Raw genomic sequence first — 21,422 nt, 5'->3', positions numbered from 1 at the left:
AGTAGTCACCAGTGGTAGTGGCAGTGGTAGTAGTCACCAGTGGTAGTGGCAGTAGTAGTAGTCACCAGTGGCAGTGGTGGTGGTAGTAGTAGTCACCAGTGGCAGTGGTGGTGGTAGTAGTAGTCACCTGTGGCAGTGGCGGTAGTCACCCGTGGTAGTGGCGGTAGTCACCAGTGGTAGTGGCAGTAGTCACCCGTGGTAGTGGCAGTAGTCACCCGTGGCAGTAGTCACCAGTGGCAGTGGTGGTAGTAGTAGTAGTCACCAGTGGTAGTAGTAGTAGTCACCAGTGGCAGTGGTGGTGGTAGTAGTAGTAGTCACCAGTGGTAGTAGTAGTCACCAGTGGCAGTGGTAGTAGTCACCAGTGGTGGTGGTGGTAGTAGTAGTCACCGGTGGTAGTAGTAGTCACCAGTGGTAGTAGCAGTCACCAGTGGTAGTAGTCACCAGTGGTAGTGGCAGTGGTCATAGTCACCAGTGGCAGTAGTAGTAGTCAGCAGTGGCAGTAGTAGTAGTCACCAGTGGCAGTGGTAGTAGTAGTCACCAGTGGTTGTGGCAGTAGTAGTAGTCACTAGTGGCAGTGGTGGTGGTAGTAGTAGTATTCACCAGTGGTGGTAGTAGTAGTGGTCACCAGTGGTAGTGGTCACCAGTGGCAGTGGTAGTAGTGGTCACCAGTGGCAGTGGTAGTAGTAGTCACCAGTGGCATTGTTGGTGGTAGTAGTAGTCGCCAGCGGCAGTGGTGGTGGTAGTAGTAGTCGCCAGCGGCAGTGGCGGTAGTCATAGTCACCAGTAGTAGTAGTAGTCACCAGTGGCAGTGGTGGTGGTAGTAGTAGTAGTCACCAGTGGTAGTAGTAGTAGTCACCAGTGGCATTGGTAGTAGTCACCGGTGGTGGTGGTAGTAGTAGTCACCAGTGGTAGTAGCAGTCACCAGTGGTAGTAGTCACCAGTGGTAGTGGCAGTGGTCTTAGTCACCAGTGGCAGTAGTAGTAGTCACCAGTGGCAGTAGTAGTCACCAGTGGTTGTGGCAGTAGTAGTAGTCACCAGTGGTTGTGGCAGTAGTAGTAGTCACTAGTGGCTGTGGTGGTGGTAGTAGTAGTGGTCACCAGTGGTAGTGGTCACCAGTGGCAGTGGTGGTGGTAGTAGTAGTAGTAGTCACCGGTAGTGGTAGTGTCAGTCACCAGTGGTAGTGGCAGTGGTAGTAGTCACCAGTGGTAGTGGCAGTGGTAGTAGTCACCAGTGGTAGTGGCAGTGGTAGTAGTCACCAGTGGTAGTGGCAGTGGTAGTAGTCACCAGTGGTAGTGGCAGTAGTAGTAGTCACCAGTGGCTGTGGTGGTGGTAGTGGCAGTAGTCACCCGTGGTAGTGGCAGTAGTCACCCGTGGTAGTGGCAGTAGTCACCCGTGGCAGTAGTCACCAGTGGCAGTGGTGGTGATGGTAGTAGTAGTAGTCACCGGTGGTGGTGGTGGTGGTAGTAGTAGTCACCAGTGGTAGTAGTCACCAGTGGCAGTGGTGGTAGTCACCAGTGGCAGTGGTGGTAGTCACCAGTGGCAGTGGTCACCATTGGCAGTGGTGGTGGTAGTAGTAGTGGTAGTAGTCACCACTGACAGTGGTAGTAGTCAGCAGTGGTCACCAGTGGTAGCAGTCACCAGTGGTAGCAGTCACTAGTGGTCGTGGTAGTAGTAGTCACCAGTGGCAGTGTTGGTGGTAGTAGTAGTCGCCAGCGGCAGTGGTGGTGGTAGTAGTAGTCACCAGCGGCAGTGGCGGTGGTAGTAGTAGTCACCAGCGGCAGTGGCGGTAGTCATAGTCACCAGTAGTAGTAGTAGTCACCAGTGGCAGTGGTGGTAGTAGTAGTAGTCACCAGTGGCAGTGGTGGTGGTAGTAGTAGTAGTCACCAGTGGTGGTAGTAGTCACCAGTGGTAGTGGCACTGGTAGTAGTAGTAGTCACCAGTGGCAGTAGTAGTAGTCACCAGTGGCAGTGGTAGTAGTCACCAGTGGCAGTGGCAGTAGTCACCAGTGTCAGTAGTCTCCAGTGGCAGTGGTACTGGTGGTAGTGGTACTAGTCACCAGTGGCAGTGGTACTAGTCACCAGTGGCAGTGGTAGTTGTCGTCACCAGTGGCAGTGGTAGTAGTCGTCACCAGTGGCAGTGGTAGTAGTCGTCACCAGTGGCAGTGGTAGTAGTCGTCACCAGTGGCAGCGGTAGTAGTCGTCACCAGTGGCAGTGGTAGTAGTCACCAGTGGCAGTGGTCACCAGTGGCAGTGGTAGTAGTAGTAGTCACCAGTAGCAATGGTGGTGGTGGTGGTGGTGGTAGTAGTCACCGGTAGTGGTAGTGGCATTCACTAGTGGCAGTGGTAGTAGTCACCAGTGGTAGTGGCAGTCACCAGTGGCAGTGGTAGTAGTCACCAGTGGCAGTAGTAGTAGTGGTAGTCACCAGTGGTAGTGGTTGTGGCGGTGGTAGTAGTAGTAGTCACCAGTGGCATTAGTCACCAGTGGTAGTGGCAGTAGTCACCAGTTGCAGTGGTGGTGGTAGTAGTAGTAGTCACCAGTGGTAGTAGTAGTAGTCACCAGTGGTAGTGGCAGTAGTCACCAGTGGCAGTGGTAGTAGTAGTAGTAGTAGTCACCAGTGGTGGTGGTAGTAGTAGTCATCACTGGTAGTAGCAGTCACCAGTGGCAGTGGTAGTACTCACCAGTGGCAGTGGTCACCAGTGGTAGTGGTAGTCGTCACCAGTGGCAGTGGTAGTAGTAGTAGTCACCGGTGGTGGTGGTAGTAGTAGTCATCACTGGTAGTAGCAGTCACCAGTGGTAGTAGTCACCAGTGGCGGTGGCAGTGGTCACCAGTGGCAGTAGTCACCAGTGGTAGTGGTAGTCGTCACCAGTGGCAGTGGTGGTAGTAGTAGTGGTTGCCGTTGTAGTAGTTGATGTTGCAGTAGTTGTTGTTGTAAATCTAGTACGACTGACTACCTTGGGTATCGGGGAATCAGTTTTTTCAGGTGAATTTACTCTTTCTGCCGAAGAATGACAAAATAGATGTATTTTTCTTTTTTTCTTGTCCATGTTTTATTGTCTCTTTCGAATATTCGTACATAGACCATAAGACGCCACCTAGCGAAAGGCTTGGATCAGGTTTTACTCGCTTGGGACGCTACAAACTGGGCGGCATAAATACACGAACGGGTCCGACATATATTCGATATGGCGGTGGTCAAAACAAATTCATCCGATGCTGAAATCTGTTGAATATCCAGATAATTATGTTGGAAGTTGCATATTTGTGCAAGATTTTCGATATTGAGACCATGAAGTCAAGTAATACCAGTCCCTCCAGGATTCCGTGGGCCTTTTTTGTGATTGTTGCGGACTAAAATGTCTGATGTTGCGGGGGTTTTCCAAAAAATTGCGATGAAAGTTGCGGCGTTTTTTAGGTTTTTGTTGCGATTACATTGCGGGAGGAAGTGAAAGTTGCAAGAAATTGTTGCGATTTTCTCTTTTTGTGATTAAAATTGAGTGATATGTTAAATATTAAGTTATTACTGAAAAACTATTGATTAAAAAAACAAAGACACTGAGAAATGGTCCTATAAACAACTTTACCAATATAAAAGATTACCAGGACTACAAAAATGCAGAAAAATAGGCTTTACTTATCCAAATGCACCTGTTGGTTCAAAAGTTAAAGTGCAGAGAACCTCACAGCACAACATGAAGTTACCTTAAAATATAATATAAATGCCTCAGCTTTCATGTAAGAAAAAAAACTATTAATACTAGTACTGTGTGCAGGCAGTCTCTCCTGAAGACTAAATTAAACAATAATTATAAACTAATAAACTAAATGGCTCCGGCTTCATAGAAAGAAAAAAAAAACAATTTGAACAGAATCTCACAGTATGATGCTGAAGCTGCCTAAACAATGGAAAATAAAATACCATTTTGGCAAAAATGTTGGCATCCATTAATTTCTTGTATTAAGTAAAAAAAAAAAAGTAAAGTGTGCACAGTCCTACACTGTAAACATAACACACTTTCAGTAACAGAATTTAAGCCTATGTAAACACTGACTCGCACATGCTGCTTCTCTTGAACGGAAACACGGAATTAAGCAGTGTTGCCAGATACTGCTGACGTTTTCCAGCCCAAAATATGTTCCAAACCCGCCAAAATGCACTTGAAACCGTCCAATCTGGCAACACTGCAAGTAAGGCGGAAGGTAGTTTGTCGACGTCACCTCAAGACGACGCCAACGATTGATCAAATTTGCGGGAAAGTTGCGGTGATTGGATATAATTGCAACACCGCCCTGAATTCGCGGGGATTGGTTGACTTTGCGTTGAAGATGCAAATCGCAACATCGCGAAATCCTGGAGGGTCTGTAATACGCCACGAAACGTTCCAAATAGGGTATAAAATGCTCGCGTCCATATTGTCCCCTGCCCCTCTTGACAATGTGTTCATTATTCGAAATGGTGCGTCTGAAGGGCTCTGCATGCTCTTGTGACCAGGCTTTCGCAGATAGCTTTTCGCAGACAGTTGTAATTTATCGTTGAGCGGGGAGTAATAGGCATGCGCGATGTTATTCACTGCCACAACGCAAGGGGGCGTGAAGTCGCGAAATCGCTAGGAGTAGTTGGTGGGTGTGGTTAGTGGAGTGTTTATCCTCCGGTTACTTATAATGACTAGAACTGGAGTCGTACAGATGTACGTACTTCCTCGATCAACCGCTCTTCATGCTGCTCCATCTTCGCTCGTGTTTTTAAAAATGGCGGTCGTGCAAACAAACCAAACCGGGAAAGTAGGGAAGCGGAAGTGCGTGTTCAGCGGATGTAGAGTGGACCAATCAGAGCCCTCTTGTCTGCGACGCTGTCTGCGAGGCTGTCTGCGGTGGTCACAATTTTTGGGAGGTGCACGCAGAGCGTCTGCGAAGGGGGGGGGGCTTCGCAGACGCCATCTGTGACGATTGGGCTGTCAGCATAAATTGGCCTTTAGACGCGGGCGCGCCAACAATCTGAGTCTCTGAAACAAAACATATTCTTGATTGCAAATCTTTGCGTACTCTATATTACTCGTTATTTTTGCCATATCCGACTTACTGTGTCGAAGTCTGGGGAAACACCTACAAAACCACTCTGCAGCCGATATGTACAATACAGAAAAGAGCAATAAGGACAATAAACAAAACAGGATACAGAGATCACACAAACCCACTATTCATAAAATCACACATGTTGAAATTTATGGATCTGGTCAAATTCAGAACAGCACAAATAATGTACAAAGCGAGAAATAATCTATTGCTGAAAAATATACAAGGAATGTTTAGTGAGAGAGAGGGGGGATATAATCTAAGGGGAGACCTAAATTTAAAAAAAAAAACAAAGGTTCGAACAAATATGAAAAGCATGTGCGTATTGAGCTGTGGGGTGACTTTATGGAACAGACTGGAGACAGAAATAAAACAAAGTGCAAATATAAATCTGTTTAAAAAAAAAAAAGGTACAAAAAATATTTTTAAACAAGTATCTGGAAGAGGAATTATGTTAACGGAGGATGATGAGGGATAAATCTGTAAATAGAATAGGGTTGATTGTTATATTAGAGCTAACTTAGTATATGGTACTGTATATATTTATTTACGGGGATAGGTATGTAGTATATATTTATTTTTGTAATTATATATTTATATAGATATTTATGTAGTGTATATATATATATGGTATATAGTGTGTATATTTGTAGTTATATATTTATATAGATATTTATGAAGTGTATATATGGTACGTGGTATATATTTTTGTAATTCTATAGATATTCATGAAGTGTATATATGGTATGTAGTATATATTTTTGTAATTATATATTTATATGGATATTCATGAAGTGTACTCGTATATATGGTATGTATCTTTATAGGTGTATTAATGTAGTTAGGATTTCGGGGTAGTTAAAAAGGGGTGGGAAATTAAAGTATTGTACTTCTTCCCACTCCTTTTTCGAACAATGTGTGGTGTTTTGTAATGTCTTAGCTCTTTATTTTATTTTTTTAATTTCTTGTTTTCTTTCTTTTGCATACAAATAGTTACGTTTTTTATACATGTTCGAAAATAAATAAATTCATTCATTCATTCATTCATTCAACCTAACCTGCATGTCTTTGGACTGTGGGGGAAACCGGAGCACCCGGAGGAAACCCACGCGGACACGGGGAGAACATGCAAACTCCACACAGAAAGGCCCTCGCCGGCCACGGGGCTCGAACCCGGACCTTCTTGCTGTGAGGCGACAGCACTAACCACTACACCACCGTGCCGCCCTATATTTAATATGACAACTTTAAATCATGCAATGTCTCGGAGTTGGTGCAGTTGTGGGTCTGAAATGTTACTGAATAAGTAAATGTCTTTCCACACTGTGAGCAGTGAATCGGCTTCTCTCCTGTGAGAATGTGCTGGTGTTTTTGGAGATTACTGTGAGAGGAACTCTGTCCACACTGTGGGTAGTGATGCGTGTTGGAGCCAGTATTAACCGTTTGTGTGTGTTCACCCTCTACAGGCCTGGAGGGTATTGTGTTCAGGGGGATGATAAATACCTGGCCAGGAAAGGACCAGGGGCCTCATGTACAAAGCTTGTGTACGCACAAAAAAGCTACATACGTCACTTTCTGCGCAAACATTCGTATGTACAAAGATTGACTTGGTGTGGAAAAGTGCGGTACTCTACGCAAACCTCATGGCTGGCGTACGCACATTTCTGGTGCATCTTGGTACTTGGCGACACTTAGAGGCAGAGCAACGCAACTACATTTAGGCCTACTCGGTCAAGAGTCATGACATGGCGATAAGAGGCATCCAAAAATGCATCGGAACATCAGGATGCGTGAATTGAAATGTATGTCAGTCATATGACATTGTCGAGACACATAATGCGAGATTGTTGGGTAAATGCCAACAGATCCATCAACCATCCCTTCCATATTGTAATTACGGGAAATGAGAAACCCCAGCAATATCATTTCGATATTATTCCCATTGACTATTGGTTAATTAATTAAATTAAAGAATGCACATGCAGGACCATGCATTGCAGCTAGCTTAATAGATCTTCCTTGCGCATTTGCCGCGAGGTGTCAGACTGAAATATTATTAGTTGATGTTGCGTGGGGTAGCCTTATCACATAATTACCAAGATCAATATATGAAACGATTTCCAAGAGCGTACAAATCAGACACAACTGCGTTGTGTGGCGTGTTACACAATGTGGCGCAGCGGCACGGCGTGCCAATAATGGAGCGAGACCTGCCGGAGGACCCAGACTCTGGGCCTCACAACGAGGTGCCACAGCGACATGGCATACAAGCCCGGCAGCGCTTAATAGCCACAATGTGAAAAGGTAAGGACAGACAGGACACCATTCATTTTTTAAGATATTCTTTTAATGTGTTATTCAGTTCCTTCAGTTCCTCGCGGATTCCCTCGAGGTTATTGTTAATCACCTCTATCCCCTTTAAAATTTCCCCCTGCGACTCAAGGACCGCGCGCATCAGCACCCGGCCTGTGGACCCGCTGACGGGCAGGTGGTGGAGAAGGGGGGCAGGTGACAGTGACGCTGGATCCGCTCGGCTGGGGGTCCTCTTCCTGCTCGGGTGGGATGGACTGGGGGCCTCTTGTTGTTCCCTGGCACCCTGCTAGAATACATTTGTCATTAAAATCCTATTGTGGAAAATATGTGCACGTTTTATTTCTGGTTACATGTGGCTAGGGATATTGGGCCTTCTAAGAGAGGAAGACATTTCCTCAAATACAGGATGTCCCCGAAAAAATGTACACATTAGAGCACTAAAGATGTTTTTTTGTTTTCAAAACCCATGTAACTCAAATAGACACTCATTGTGGCGCAGGCACTGCGGATGATGCGAATCATACCGTTATCTTGGTATAGGCTACATTCACATTCAGTGGCATACAATCAGTGACCGTTGCATGTCTCATAGCATACACTTTGAACATCACTTTAATTGGAGGTGACATAACAATTAAGTGATGTATGTGAATTCTATTACACTGTGCTAAAGGCAGGGATTAACGCGAATAAATGTTAATAATAAATGTTAAATGTTAATTTGATTAACGCGAGATTTCTAACATTTAATTAACATTAACACGTTAGTAAAAGTTGCCATGTCTTTTACCTAACGCGGGCCTTACTGCAGGTCTATTTATACTAATTAACATATTCAGTGTGGAATAATTGAGGGAGGAGATGGGGCAGGGAACGGGGCTCGTGCATGTGCGCCGAATTCCACGTTGATTGGGATGTACAACAGGAGAGTGCGTGGAAACCTTCGTACGCACTGATTGATACATCCGGATTTTTTTGGTCGTACGCAAATTTCCCGATTTTGACGTGCGCACATATTTAGTGGGAAATCCACGCAGGTCTTTGTACATGAGGCCCCAGGTGTGGCTGATTGGAGGCAACAGTTCCTTATGTCTGTCTCCTGCTGTTTACCCTCTTGTAGGGGTGTAATGATGCATGTATTCGTACTGGCCTGTTTCGGTTCAGGACTTTCAGGATGGTGCAGATGTGTACCAAATGCAATCTTTAACATAATTTAACTGTAATGCATAACATGAATTCAATAAGTTTGAAGTTCTTCATATTAATTGTCCAGGTTTTTGTTATGCCTAGATAATCATTAAAAATAACGCTGCCGCCTCCTCTGCCAGTTGGACGAGGCTGGTGTATATAACTGTTTCCAGGAGGACTACGTTCCTTTAATGCTACAGACTCATTTGGTTTAATCCATGTTTCTGTTAAACACAGTACATTAAACTTCTGATCTGTAATAAGTTCATTAACAGTTAGTGCTTCAGACATGAGAGCTAATATTTAATCATTCTAATAGTTCTTTAGATCGAAGGTGCTGGCAGCAGCTGTACAGTCAGTATGATTTAATTTTATATTGATTAGATTACTAGAACAAACTCTTGAGTATTTAAACTTTTTTGTATAGCTTGGGGAACAGATACAATCTTGATGTAGTGGACCCTGAGTGACGACTCTGTGCAGGTAGCAGACAGTCGGTTTAGCCTGTTTGTCTGCTCCCTGGCCTTGGCTCTGGAATGTCACAGATTAACTAGGCCTTTTCTATGAGCGATGCTGCGAGAAATGAGAGCAGCACCTTCCCGAGTGGGATGGATACCGTCCCGCCCTAACAGATTTGTTGTTTGATCTTTAGCTGTGTGAGGACATGAAAACCAAGACATCAACGGCTGGAGGGACGTCAGAGGTCCATGTGAAGAAAGAGGAGACACTGGAGCCGAAAATCTACAACCATAGAGACGATCTCGACAACCCACCTGAAGGTCTCTCTGTTAAAGTGGACGATCCTGACAATAAAGACTACCTCTGTAAGACATCAGGCCACTCTGGTGCTCAGTAACACTCACTGTTTATTTATTCTTTACCCTACATGCTATCTGGTGCACTAAAAGTGCAATACAGTACATTTGGGATGTAGCCTCAGTCTTGGATTATTTAATCAACACATTGTGACAAATTGATATTTTTATTGATACACTATAAACAATTCACATTTTAATATGGTAGCAAGGATTTTATTTATTTACTTATTTAAAATACATTAGTCATTTACAAATTGATGTGAACCTGAATAAAAAAGTGTGGAGTAACACATGATGGGTCATGCTGTTAGATAAAAATCTGTGCCGGGGGATATAGAAACGGGTTCCGTCCGTCCGGTCACGTTTTCGTTTCCAAGTTATATCTTTTTAAAACTACTGAAAATCTTCATGAAGCTTTGTATACATATCAAGCCACATGTGAGGTGGTCCCTTTTGCTATTTTGGATTTTTGAAAAAAAGTATTTTTCAGATTTTTACATAAAAAAAATAGATTTTGACTTAGTTTCGAAGAGCAATGTTTGTTTCTGGAGCATGTATCCAAAACTATTCATGATGCAGATTTGAAACTTGGTATACATGTTAACAAGATGATGTAGATGTGCCTTTTCAGCTTAAGAAATTTTAATTTTTCATATTACCATGGAAAAAATTTTTAGACTAATGGCCCTTTTCCACTACCCTTTTTCAGCTCACTTCAGCTCGCTTCAGCTCACTTCAGCCCGACACGGCTCGCGTTTCGACTACCAAAAACCAGCACGACTCAGCTCGTTTCAGCCCTGCTTAGCCCCTAAAACTCGCACCGTTTTGGAGTGGGGCTGAAGCGAGCCAAACCGTGCCGACTGAGGTTGGGGGCGTGAGCAGACACTCCCCTGTGCACTGATTGGTGAGGAGGAGTGTCCTCACATGCCCACACACGCCCCGCGAGCGCGCTGGGATCTGTAAACACCGCAAACCCGGAAGAAGAATAATTATGAATTACGAGAATTTCTGACGCCTTATGCGCCTCGCCTCATCTATACGCTCTTGCCAGTATCTGTCCGCGTTGTCGGTGACAACAAGCCACAGCACCGAGACCAGCAACACTAACGACTCCATGTCCTCCATGTTTATTGTTTACTATCCGGGTCGTGAGACTACCGCTGAAAAGATCACTGAATCAGTGACATACAGAGCATAGTGGACGAGTTCGCGGAGCGCAAGGCTCGTCGTATGCCCTTCAAATAATGCGCGCAGTAGGCTATTGATGTTTTATTATGAGCCATGTACAGCATGTCGCCTAATGTTTTTTTTTTGTTTCTGAGTTACATGTTCGTTTGAAGGACTTAATGTACAAACTAACATAGTTGCACCCCGGAGTGTTGAAATTGGTAAACACAGTGCATTCAGTGAGGTTTGCACCGCCCTCCTTTTATTTCTGACTCTTCCTGTCACCGTTGCAACCTCTGAGCGCTCATTCGTATGCCCTTCAAATAATGTGCGCAGTATAGGCTATTGATGTTTTATTATGAGCCATGTACAGTATCCTAATGTTTTTTGTTTCTGAGTTACATGTTCGTTTGAAGGACTTGATGTACTAAATAACATAGTTGCACCCGGTAGTGTTGAAATTGGTAAACACCGCAGTTGCGGACATTTTGTAGCCTAAAATGATGTTATGATAAGCTTTAATAAAGGGCCCGGTCATTTGCCCCGCCCCCGGCCCGGCTCTGACTTGTTCCGCCACTGTCACTGATGTCACTGTTTGCGCTGCTTAACGGCATCACATGACGTCCACCCACTTTCGCTAACTCCACCCAATGTGTCCACCCACTTCCAGCCAGCACGGTTCAGCGCGGTTGTAGTCGAAATGCAACTCCAACAGCCCCACTCAGCTCGACTCGGCACGGCACGGCTCAGCCGCGTTTGTAGTGGAAAAGCGGCATTAGTCTCTCAAGTTAGTCTTAGGGGTAGGTTTTGTTTCCGGAGCAGAACTTGAAAACTATGAGTAGTATGATCTTAAAAGTTGGTATATGTGTTGATTTAAGTAATGTTTTATTAAGTATTAGGTAGTGCCTTTTGATACTAAAAAAATGTGAGAAATTTAAATTTTTAGCTCACCTGGATCAAAGGTCCGGTAGGCTTATGCCATGGGCTGCTGAGGTCAGTGTAAAGAGGCAGGGTTTGTTTCCTGCAGCAGAACTTGAAAAATGTGGCGCATAATATCTTGAAACTTGGTATGTAGTTGGTATATACAGTGGTGCTTGAAAGTTTGTGAACCCTTTAGAATTTTCTCTATTTCTGCATAAATATGACCTAAAACAACATCAGATTTTCACACGAGTCCAGAAAATAGATAGAGAACCCAGTTAAACAAATGAGACAAAAATATTATACTTGGCCATTTATTTATTTATTGAGGAAAATGATCAAATATTACATATCTGTGAGTGGCAAAAGTATGTGAACCTCTAGGATTAGCAGTTAATTTGAAGGTGAAATTATGGCCCTTTTTCAGCTCACTTCAGCCCAACACGGCTCTCGTTTCGACTACCTCAGAGCAGCACGACTCAGCTCACTTCAGCCTCACTCAGCACCCAAAACACGCACGGTTTTGCAGCGAGGCTGAAGCGAGCCAAACCGTGCTGAGTGGGGCTAGGGGCGTGAGGAGACACTCCCCTGTGCACTGATTGGTGAGGAGGAGTGTCCTCACATGCCCACACGCCCCGCGAGCATGCTGGGAACCACCATCTGTAAACACTGTAAATCCGGAAGAAGAAGAATTACGACAAATTATGCGCCTCGCCTCATCTATACACTCTTGCCAGTATCTGTTGGCGTTGTCAGTGACAACAAGCCACAGCACCAAGACCAGCAACACTAACGACTCCATGTCCTCCATGTTTATTGTTTACTATCCAGGTCATGAGACTACCGCTTAAAAGGTCACTGATGTCACTGTTTGCGCCGCCTAATGACATCACGTGACGTCCACCCACTTTCGCTAACTCCACCCAATGTGTCCACCCACTTCCAGCCAGCACGGTTCAGTGCGGTTGTAGTCGAAATGCAACGCCAACAGCCCCACTCAGCTCGACTCAGCCCAACTCAGCACCGCACGGCTCAGCCCAACTCAGCCGCGTTGGTAGTGGAAAAGCACCATTAGTCAGGTGTTTTCAATCAATGGGATGACAATCAGGTGTGAGTGGGCACCCTGTTTTATTTAAAGAACAGGGATCTATCAAAGTCTGATCTTCACAACACATGGAAGTGTATCATGGCACGAACAAAGGAGATTTCTGAGGACCTCAGAAAAAGCGTTGTTGATGCTCATCAGGCTGGAAAAAGTTACAAAACCATCTCTAAAGTGTTTGGACTCCTCCAATCCATAGTCAGACAGTTAGACAGATTGTGTACAAATGGAGGAAATTCAAGACCATTGTTACCCTCCCCAGGAGTGGTCGACCAACAAAGATCATTCCAAGAGCAAGGTGTGTAATAGTTGACGAGGTCACAAAGGACCCCAGGGTAACTTCTAAGCAACTGAAGGCCATTGGCTAATGTTAATGTTCATGAGTCCACCATCAGGAGAACACTTAACAACAATGGTGTGCATGGCAGGGTTGCAAGGAGAAAGCCACTGCTCTCCAAAAAGAACATTGCTGCTCGTCTGCAGTTTGCTAAAGATCGCATGGACAAGCCAGAAGGCTATTTGCAAAATGTTTTGTGGAAGGATGAGACTAAGGCTATGTTTACATTACGTCGAATCAGCGGATCATCAGATTAACGTTCTTAAAACGATTCGCGTTTACACTAAAACCGTTAGCCGTGCACACAGCAACGCCAATACACGGATACGCTAATCACATGACTTTAGACAGCGCGTAACATGATCCCAGTGCATTTCAGACGGCGCGTAACATGATCCCAGTGCATTTAGGGCATGCGCAAGGCTCACCACTTGCAAGTAGAAGGATGGCAAGCCACGCAAGGCTCACCACTTGCAAGTAGAAGGATGGCAAGCCTAATACACGGATACGCTCGGCTCCGCAGGCATCCTGCGCTCCAAATCACTCCGCCCTGAACAGCGAGTGCCCTCTGGAGGGTGCACACTCCGGCCCTGCGCAGCTCACACAGTGCGCGAGTGAAGTGCACAAGCCACGATTCGGGATTGAGCCGCTGTGTGTGTGATCCCAGCGCATATCACTTATTACTTGCAAGTGGAAGGATGGCAAGCCTAAAGACAATCATAACTACACAATGGGCAGGATTTGCATCAGTATTTGCAGCACACACGGACTGGCCAGCGGGAGTTTTCCGCCTTGTATCACCTTTCATTAAAGAGTATAAAAGTATGAAAATACTGCAAATCACACACGGACTGGCCATCGGGAGTAGCGGGAGTTTTCCCGGTGGTTCAGTGTGGGCCGGCGGAGAAAAAAAAAAAAAAAAACAGTTGCGCGCTGGCCTTTAATATGATCAGCAATGTTAACAGTTTCTTTAAGAAACTGTTAACATTGCTTGTCATATTAAAGGCCAGCGCGCAACTGTAATAAGCAATGTTAACAGTTTCTTAAAGAAACTGTTAACATTGCTGATCATATTAAAGGCCAGCGCGCAACTGTTTTTTTTTTTTTTTTTTCTCCGCCGGCCCACACTGAACCACCGGGAAAACTCCCGCTACTCCCGATGGCCAGTCCGTGTGTGATTTGCAGTATTTTCATACTTTTATACTCTTTTTAATGAAAGGTGATACAAGGCAGAAGTCCGCGCCGTTTTTCAGCAGTCGCCTCACATGACCAACGCCAGCGAATCAGGAAGGTGGATGTCACAGTGACGTTGTCCAATGAGACGCCAGCTAGAGCTCAGCACAGCGTATTCGCGTATTCTCAATGTTTACACAGTACCGGAGCTGACACGATCTGGATTGAATACGTGGACGCTGGCGGATTCCCGTTTCCCGGCGTTTCCAGGGGGTTTAATGTAAACGGACAGTGCATCCGCGAAGAAAACGAGACAGATACAGTCTAATGTAAACGTAGCCTAAAATAGAACTTTTTGGTTTAAATCACAAGCGTTATGTTTGGAGAAAGGAAAACACTGCATTCCAGCAGAAGAACCTTATCCCATCTGTGAAACATGGTGGTGGTAGTATCATGGTTTGGGCCTGTTTTGCTGCATCTGGGCCAGAATGGCTTGCCATCATTTGATGGAACAATGAATTCTGAATTATACCAGCGAATTCTAAAGGAAAATGTCAGAACATCTGTCCATGAACTGAATCTCAAGAGAAGGTGGGGCATGCAGCAAGACAACGACCCTAAGCACACAAGTCATTCTACCAAAGAATGGTTAAATAAGAATAAAGTTAATGTTTTGGAATGGCCAAGTCAACGTCCTGACCTTAATCCAACCAAAATGTTGTGGAAGGACCTGAAGCGAGCAGTTCATGTGAGGAAACCCACCAACATCCCAGAGTTGAAGCTGTTCTGTACGGAGGAACGGGCTAAAATTCCTCCAAGCCGGTGTGCAGGACTGATCAACAGTTACCGCAAACGTTTAGTTGCAGTTATTGCTGCACAAGGGGGTCACACCAGATACTGAAAGCAAAGGTTCACAGACTTTTGCCACTCACAGATATGTAATATTGAATCATTTTCCTCAATAAATGACCAAGTATAATATTTTTGTCTCATTTGTTTAACTGGGTTCTCTTTATCCACTTTTAGGACTTGTGTGAAAATCTGATGATGTTTTAGGTCATATTTATGCAGAAATATAGAAAATTCTAAAGGGTTCACAAACTTTCAAGCACCACTGTAGGGTGGGGGATATAGATGACTCTCGTCTTGTTTATTTTCATATGACAGCAAGGCCCAAAGTGTATTATTCCCCTCATACCACAGTGATTTGCTTACAATTACAATTTTTAATTTATGAATGAATGATATATTGCATTTTTTATTTGTTTCTGTTTACATAGAATGTCATTCTCTCCAGCTGAGAATATTCTGAGACAAAAAAAATGTGGGATGTTGTGTGACTGAGAAACCAGAAAGCACAAACTCCTCTGTCATGAAGACGCCTCCATCTTGGGAAACTTACTGACTGATACCTGGGTCCCCTTCCATAAATGCTAAATAGACGTGTCTTAACGTCTTCACCACATTAGAAGACCATAGTTTTTTTTTTTTTTTTCCACCCATTTTCTCCCCATTGTGGTCACCTGCTAGTATCCATCCACCAGCCAGGTCTCCTCTAACCATGTGAGCGAAGGTTAACACATGCTTCCTCCAAGACATGTAAAGCTGTCAACCTCCTCTTTTCCAAATGCAGCTCATGCTGCGTCACAGGATAGCAAAACGCACCCGGAGGACAGTGCCATGTGCTCTCTTTCCCACATGCATGAGCTCACAGAAGACCCCAGTCGGCTGTGATTAATAGGGGACAGAGAGTATGCCCCTGGAATGGGATGCTCAATCAGCACAGATGGGTGTGATGGACAGGAGTCCAAATGTCTGTATACAGGTTTAGGGGCATCACAGTGGCGCACCTCCAGGGTCCTGGATTCGATTCTCAGCTTGGGTTGCTGTCTGTATGAAGTTTTGCAAGTTCTCCCCCGTCAGTGGAGAAACCCTACACTTCCTTCTTCTGGGTCCACTGGTTTCTCATCTCATTATCTCTAGCCGCTTTATCCTGTTCTACAGGGTCGCAGGCAAGCTGGAGCCTATCCCAGCTGACTACGGGCGAAAGGCGGGGTACACCCTGGACAAGTCGCCAGGTCATCACAGGGCTGACACATAGACACAGACAACCATTCACACTCACATTCACACCTACGGTCAATTTAGAGTCACCAGTTAACCTAACCTGCATGTCTTTGGACTGTGGGAGATACCGGAGCACCCGGAGGAAACCCACACGGACATGGGGAGAACATGCAAACTCCGCACTGAAAGGCCCTTGCCGGCCACGGGGCTCGAACCCGGACCTTCTTGCTGTGAGGCGACAGCGCTAACCACTACACCACCGTGCTGTTCCCACTGGTTTCTCCTTCAGCAAATTGGTTATGCTTAAATTGCTACTAGGTGTGAAATTTTTTCATTTTTTTTTAAAAATTAAATATGAATTCTAGATGTATGGCATTGGAAAAATGCCTAGGCCTAGAAATACCAGAATTGTCAGCAAGCTCAGAGATGTGCGTTGGACTATTTTATTTATTTATTTACTTACTTACTGTGTGGACAGTTATTTTTGTTTGTACCTGCATGTGATTTCATAACAAATTTGGGATATTCTGTTTCCCAAAAGATAAGCAAGTTCTTTGAAAACAACCATGACCCTGACCAGGCAGGTCGTAAGAATGCTGTAAATACATCACATAGTGCCACAGTCATGCTAATGAACATTGTTTTATTTTGCCCTGCAAGCTTCTGACCACTTGTTTATGCCCACAAGGAAGTAAAAACAATTCGTACTTGTGTACCTTGTGTGTACTCCTGTGAGATCTCAGTCCTGACGGACATCTCTAGTCTCAACCAGATGCTCAGTGAACCTTACTGGCAAGCTTTCTTATGATAATTTTTATACAGGACTAATGTACTGTGGGCGGCACGGTGGTGTAGTGGTTAGCGCTGTCGCCTCACAGCAAGGAGGTCTGGGTTCGAGCCCCGTGGCCGGCGAGGGCCTTTCTGTGTGGAGTTTGCATGTTCTCCCCGTGTCCACGTGGGTTTCCTCCGGGTGCTCCGGTTTTTCCCACAGTCCAAAGACATGCAGGTTAGGTTAACTGGTGACTCTAAATTGACCGTAGGTGTGAATGTGAGTGTGAATGGTTGTCTGTGTCTATGTGTCAGCCCTGTGATGACCTGGCGACTTGTCCAGGGTGTACCCCGCCTTTCGCCCGTAGTCAGCTGGGATAGGCTCCAGCTTCCCTGCGACCCTGTAGAACAGGATAAAGCGGCTAGAGATAATGAGATAATGTACTGTGTGTGTGGTCTTAGATACATACACACATTTGGGCCTCATTTCTTCCTGTTGTGTTTTCTCTACTCCCAGACTGCGAATTTTGCAAATCCTTCTTCCTCAACAAATGTGAGGTTCATGGACCGCCCCTCTGCATCCCAGATACTTCTGTTCCCATGGGAGTTCCTGACCGAGCCAGACAAACTCTTCCTCCTGGGCTAGAAATCCAGAAGTCTAGTATTCCTGATGCAGGCCTGGGAGTGTTTAATAATGGGCAGACTGTTCCAGTAGGTGCACACTTCGGCCCCTGCCAGGGAGAGCTGGTGAACAGAGAGGAAGCCAGGAACAGTGGAGACTCCTCGGTTGTGAGTTTGTCATAAATTTATTATGAAGATTGTATATTTTTAAGAAACAAAATATGATGACTAGATGAAAGTAGCTCCAATTAATATCAATTTCTTCTTGTCACTGATATGTGGAGTGGTGGTGTAAATCACAAGTTTGATCACAATGCGATCCTATAATTTAATGATAATTTAATGAAAGTCCCATAAAATCACAAGCCCAGGTAGTCACTAACATAGGTCCTCCCATATCTACTTCTAGGCATGTTCAGCTTCCTGTCTTACACAAGATATTAGTCATAATCATAGCTTCCATCAACATTTTGTAATAGTCTGTTTTCCCAACTGCAGCTGAGAAAAACTGTCCCAAGTTTTCCTTGACTCTGCCGCATCCACGACAACCCGGTAGCAGCTTCTCACACGCGCGCAAAAACAAAGAACTTATTCATTCACACGTGCAGCTTGTTTCTTTTCTAAATGTCAAGGCTAAACAGAGAAGCATGACACTACAGGATTTGAACATATATTGTTAGCTATAATTAATGCTAAAGTTAATATAAAACTTCTTACCACACCAATGATCTGATGATTTTCGATGCCACACAATTTGCCACTGTGAGAGTTGGTTTGATGCTGGGTTATGCAATTGGTATGAATTTTTACGCAATCGGTTTCATTTCCATGAATTCACAAGTGCAAACAAAAGTCAAAAAGTTCTAAGATAGATGTTATAATTTCAAAAGGAATTCAAAAAAGGACTACAAAGATGGAATTCTCCAATGAAAACATCGCTTGCAGAAGTGTTTAGACTTAAATGGAGGATATGTAGAGAAATAGCTTTGTTATTTTCATAAATAAAGATTTTTTTTCATTTGTCTTAGAATTTTTGACTTGCCCTCGTATAATTTCAACATCGGTTTGGTGAGGGTTGATTTGGATATGTACAGTGGTACTTGAAAGTTTGTGAACCCTTTAGAATTTTCTATATTTCTGCATAATTATGACCTAAAACATCAGATTTTCACACAAATCTTAAAAGTAGATAAAGAGAACCCAGTTAAACAAATGAGACAAAAATATTATACTTGGCCATTTATCACATATGCAAACTCCTCACCTTTTGGCGAAATTCGCCGTTTTGGTCCCAAAATAGGTCACTTGTGTGAATCGTGTAGATCCGAAGAGGGTTTTTTTTTGGGGGGGGGTAGGCAGGCTACAACGTTATTGTTGCCAAACCTGATCTAAGCTTGAGCCAAGCCATGTTTGGTTGATGTGGCCAGAATTGTAGCAGTTGGGTGGTCAGTTCCTTTCTGTGCACTCATGCACACCTACAATCTGGGCAATTTAGAGTATCCACTTAACCTAATTACATGTCTTTAGAGGAAACCAGAGCACCCAGAGAAGACCCACACAGACAGAACATGCAAACTTTACACAAAACGGCCCCTCCCACCAGGCTTGAACCCAGAACCTTCTTACTGTGCAGTAACAGCATTAACCACCACACCAACATGCTGCCCTAAACGTATACCTCCAGGGTATACTTTTATACATATACACACAGCATCCCTAATATTTGTTTAAATATCACCTTGGACAGACACCGTTTGTAGACATCAAGATTTTGATAGAAAGCTGCTTGGGCATTGGTGCAATAGAAAAACATTCACCTTATCATCTGGAAATTGTGAGTTCAAATATTGATATTGTCAAAAGTCAGGAAGGGAGGGGTGTCAAGCAACAAGTGTCTGTGAGCTCATAGGTAGGGAAGTGTTATGTTACATGAGCAGCAGTTCAAATAGATGCTGGCTTTCTGTGCCTTAGAGGAGTCTTTATTATTCTGCCCACTTTGTGCTTTGCACCAGTTCCACTGGAAGCAAACCAGCCACAGAGAATTTTAGCTTCTAGCAAAAAAAAAACAGCACAGACAGCCAAATGGGTCCAGGCATGTAATATTACACTTTTTAAAACGACATTTTAATTGTTGTTAGTAGAAGTGTGTAAGGGGTGGGGTTGGGATAGGCGTCCTCCACCCTGAAACTCCAGTCCAGGTGGTGGCGGTAACGCGTCCAGTAGCTGCTTCTCCAACCGACAGAAAACACTGGAGAAGCAAAAACCGCTGCTCGCCTGAACAGCTTTAGCCCCTCGGTTTATAAAAATAAAAGCACGTTATTGTGTCAGGCTCTGAGGATTTAAAACCCTGAGGCAAGTTAAACTGAAGGTGTGTGGTCGAGTTCCAATACATCCCCACTTTACTGTTTTAGTGAACTCCGTTCAGTCTGAAATAATGCCGTGTGCACTCTCGGTAGTGCACTACTTATCCACTCAGGAGAGATCTGTAGTTTGGCTAACCTGCTTAGTTGTATATTGAAAGTACTTAAATAAGCTTCACTTAAAGTTAATTTCCATCACATTATTATTATTATTATTAATTTTGCTAAATTGCGATTTCCTCTCAATTACAGCTTTTATTTCTCAGCTTGATTTCTTACAGACTTTTTTTTTCCCCTCGTTGTTTTTTTTTTTTTTTTAATTTATATATAAGCCAATCAGGCAGCGTCATCCCCTCTGCAGGATGTTAAGCCGAAAGCTTTACACATTGAAAATGGATGAAATCATAGCGGACTATTTTAGGCATGCTTTCCTAAACCTGGAGATCTCGCTACTGGAAGAATCGTTTGGTGTTGAGCTCGAAGCCTCTGATCCCTGGAGAGAGAGAACTGTGTCTAACAGTTAGCTCTGGCAGCAATGAAACCTGTTACTTTAACTCAAGGCTAAAGGCCCAACTCACAAAGCTCTGCGTCCTGTTTTTGCTCTGGTTTTATTCTTAAAGTTGTGACCAGAAGTGATTTGTATCTCCACTGCCTTGATACTTCTATCAGGATGTTGGTGTGCTCGCTGCTATTCTTCATCCGCCATGCTGTCTTCTGTTCACAAAAAAAGTTACACCTCTAAGAAGTGTAGATTGTTCACTGAGGGTCATCCTAATCGTGTCATAACTGATCATGATTTAGCTGAGTTCATGTGGAGAAAGAAAGATTGGAAAGCATTGTTATTACCTCTATCAAGGAGGTTGTGTTTTCGGTGCAGTTTTTTGTCCAATAAATTGACTTTATTTGTAGAATGCTTTTAACAATAGCCATTGTTGCAAACAAGTTTGACAGAAAAATACAGATTTTAAATATATTACTTCATAAATGTATCCTTGATGAGCAAGTCTGAGGTGACAGTGGAAAGAGAGAAACTCCTTGAGATGACCTCGAAAGGGAACCCATCTTTATTTGGATGATGACCGATTGCATGATTATAAATAACTCCCTTCTATAAGTGTGTCCAATATGGTCAAAAAAATGCAATTGTATAACCAGGAAACTCATTAGAGTTTTAACATGAAGTTTATTTTGTTGATGTTATCAACTGTTCATTGATGGAGACTTGAATGCAAAACGGATCATGATAACTGCAGTCCTGAATTATATATTTAGATTGTCCATATGGGGCCATCTTCCACAGGAGAGAAGTAACGAGAACCTCAGCTAGAAGTAGGGCATCAGGATGGATCAGGCGCTGTACATGTGGGCCATCCTTGCAGGTGCAAAGTGATGAGAACTCCAGCTAGACATAAGGCATCAGGATGGACCAGGCAGGTCCAAAGAGCAGGAGAGGTCCGCATCACTGGTATCTCAGGAGTGACATGTAACTTGACAGAGAGAGAGAAACACGGATTGT

The 21,422-nt window shown here is 44.1% G+C and overlaps 1 protein-coding gene across 1 annotated transcript in view; it reads left to right on the top strand.

Moving 5' to 3' along the window:
• The window catches only part of LOC132867680 (zinc finger protein 709-like), a 197,027-nt gene that overhangs the window by 81,055 nt on the left and 94,550 nt on the right, over window positions 1-21,422 (top strand). Inside the window, exons 3-4 of the mRNA XM_060900687.1 lie at window positions 9,225-9,396; window positions 17,443-17,714. Of these exons, the coding sequence (XP_060756670.1) occupies window positions 9,225-9,396; window positions 17,443-17,714 (444 nt within the window). The remainder of the gene's footprint in view (window positions 1-9,224; window positions 9,397-17,442; window positions 17,715-21,422) is intronic.

This window comes from Neoarius graeffei, chromosome 19, assembly GCF_027579695.1.
Source record: "Neoarius graeffei isolate fNeoGra1 chromosome 19, fNeoGra1.pri, whole genome shotgun sequence".
Taxonomy (NCBI): domain Eukaryota; kingdom Metazoa; phylum Chordata; class Actinopteri; order Siluriformes; family Ariidae; genus Neoarius; species Neoarius graeffei.
This window is presented reverse-complemented; position numbering and strand designations above follow the sequence as displayed.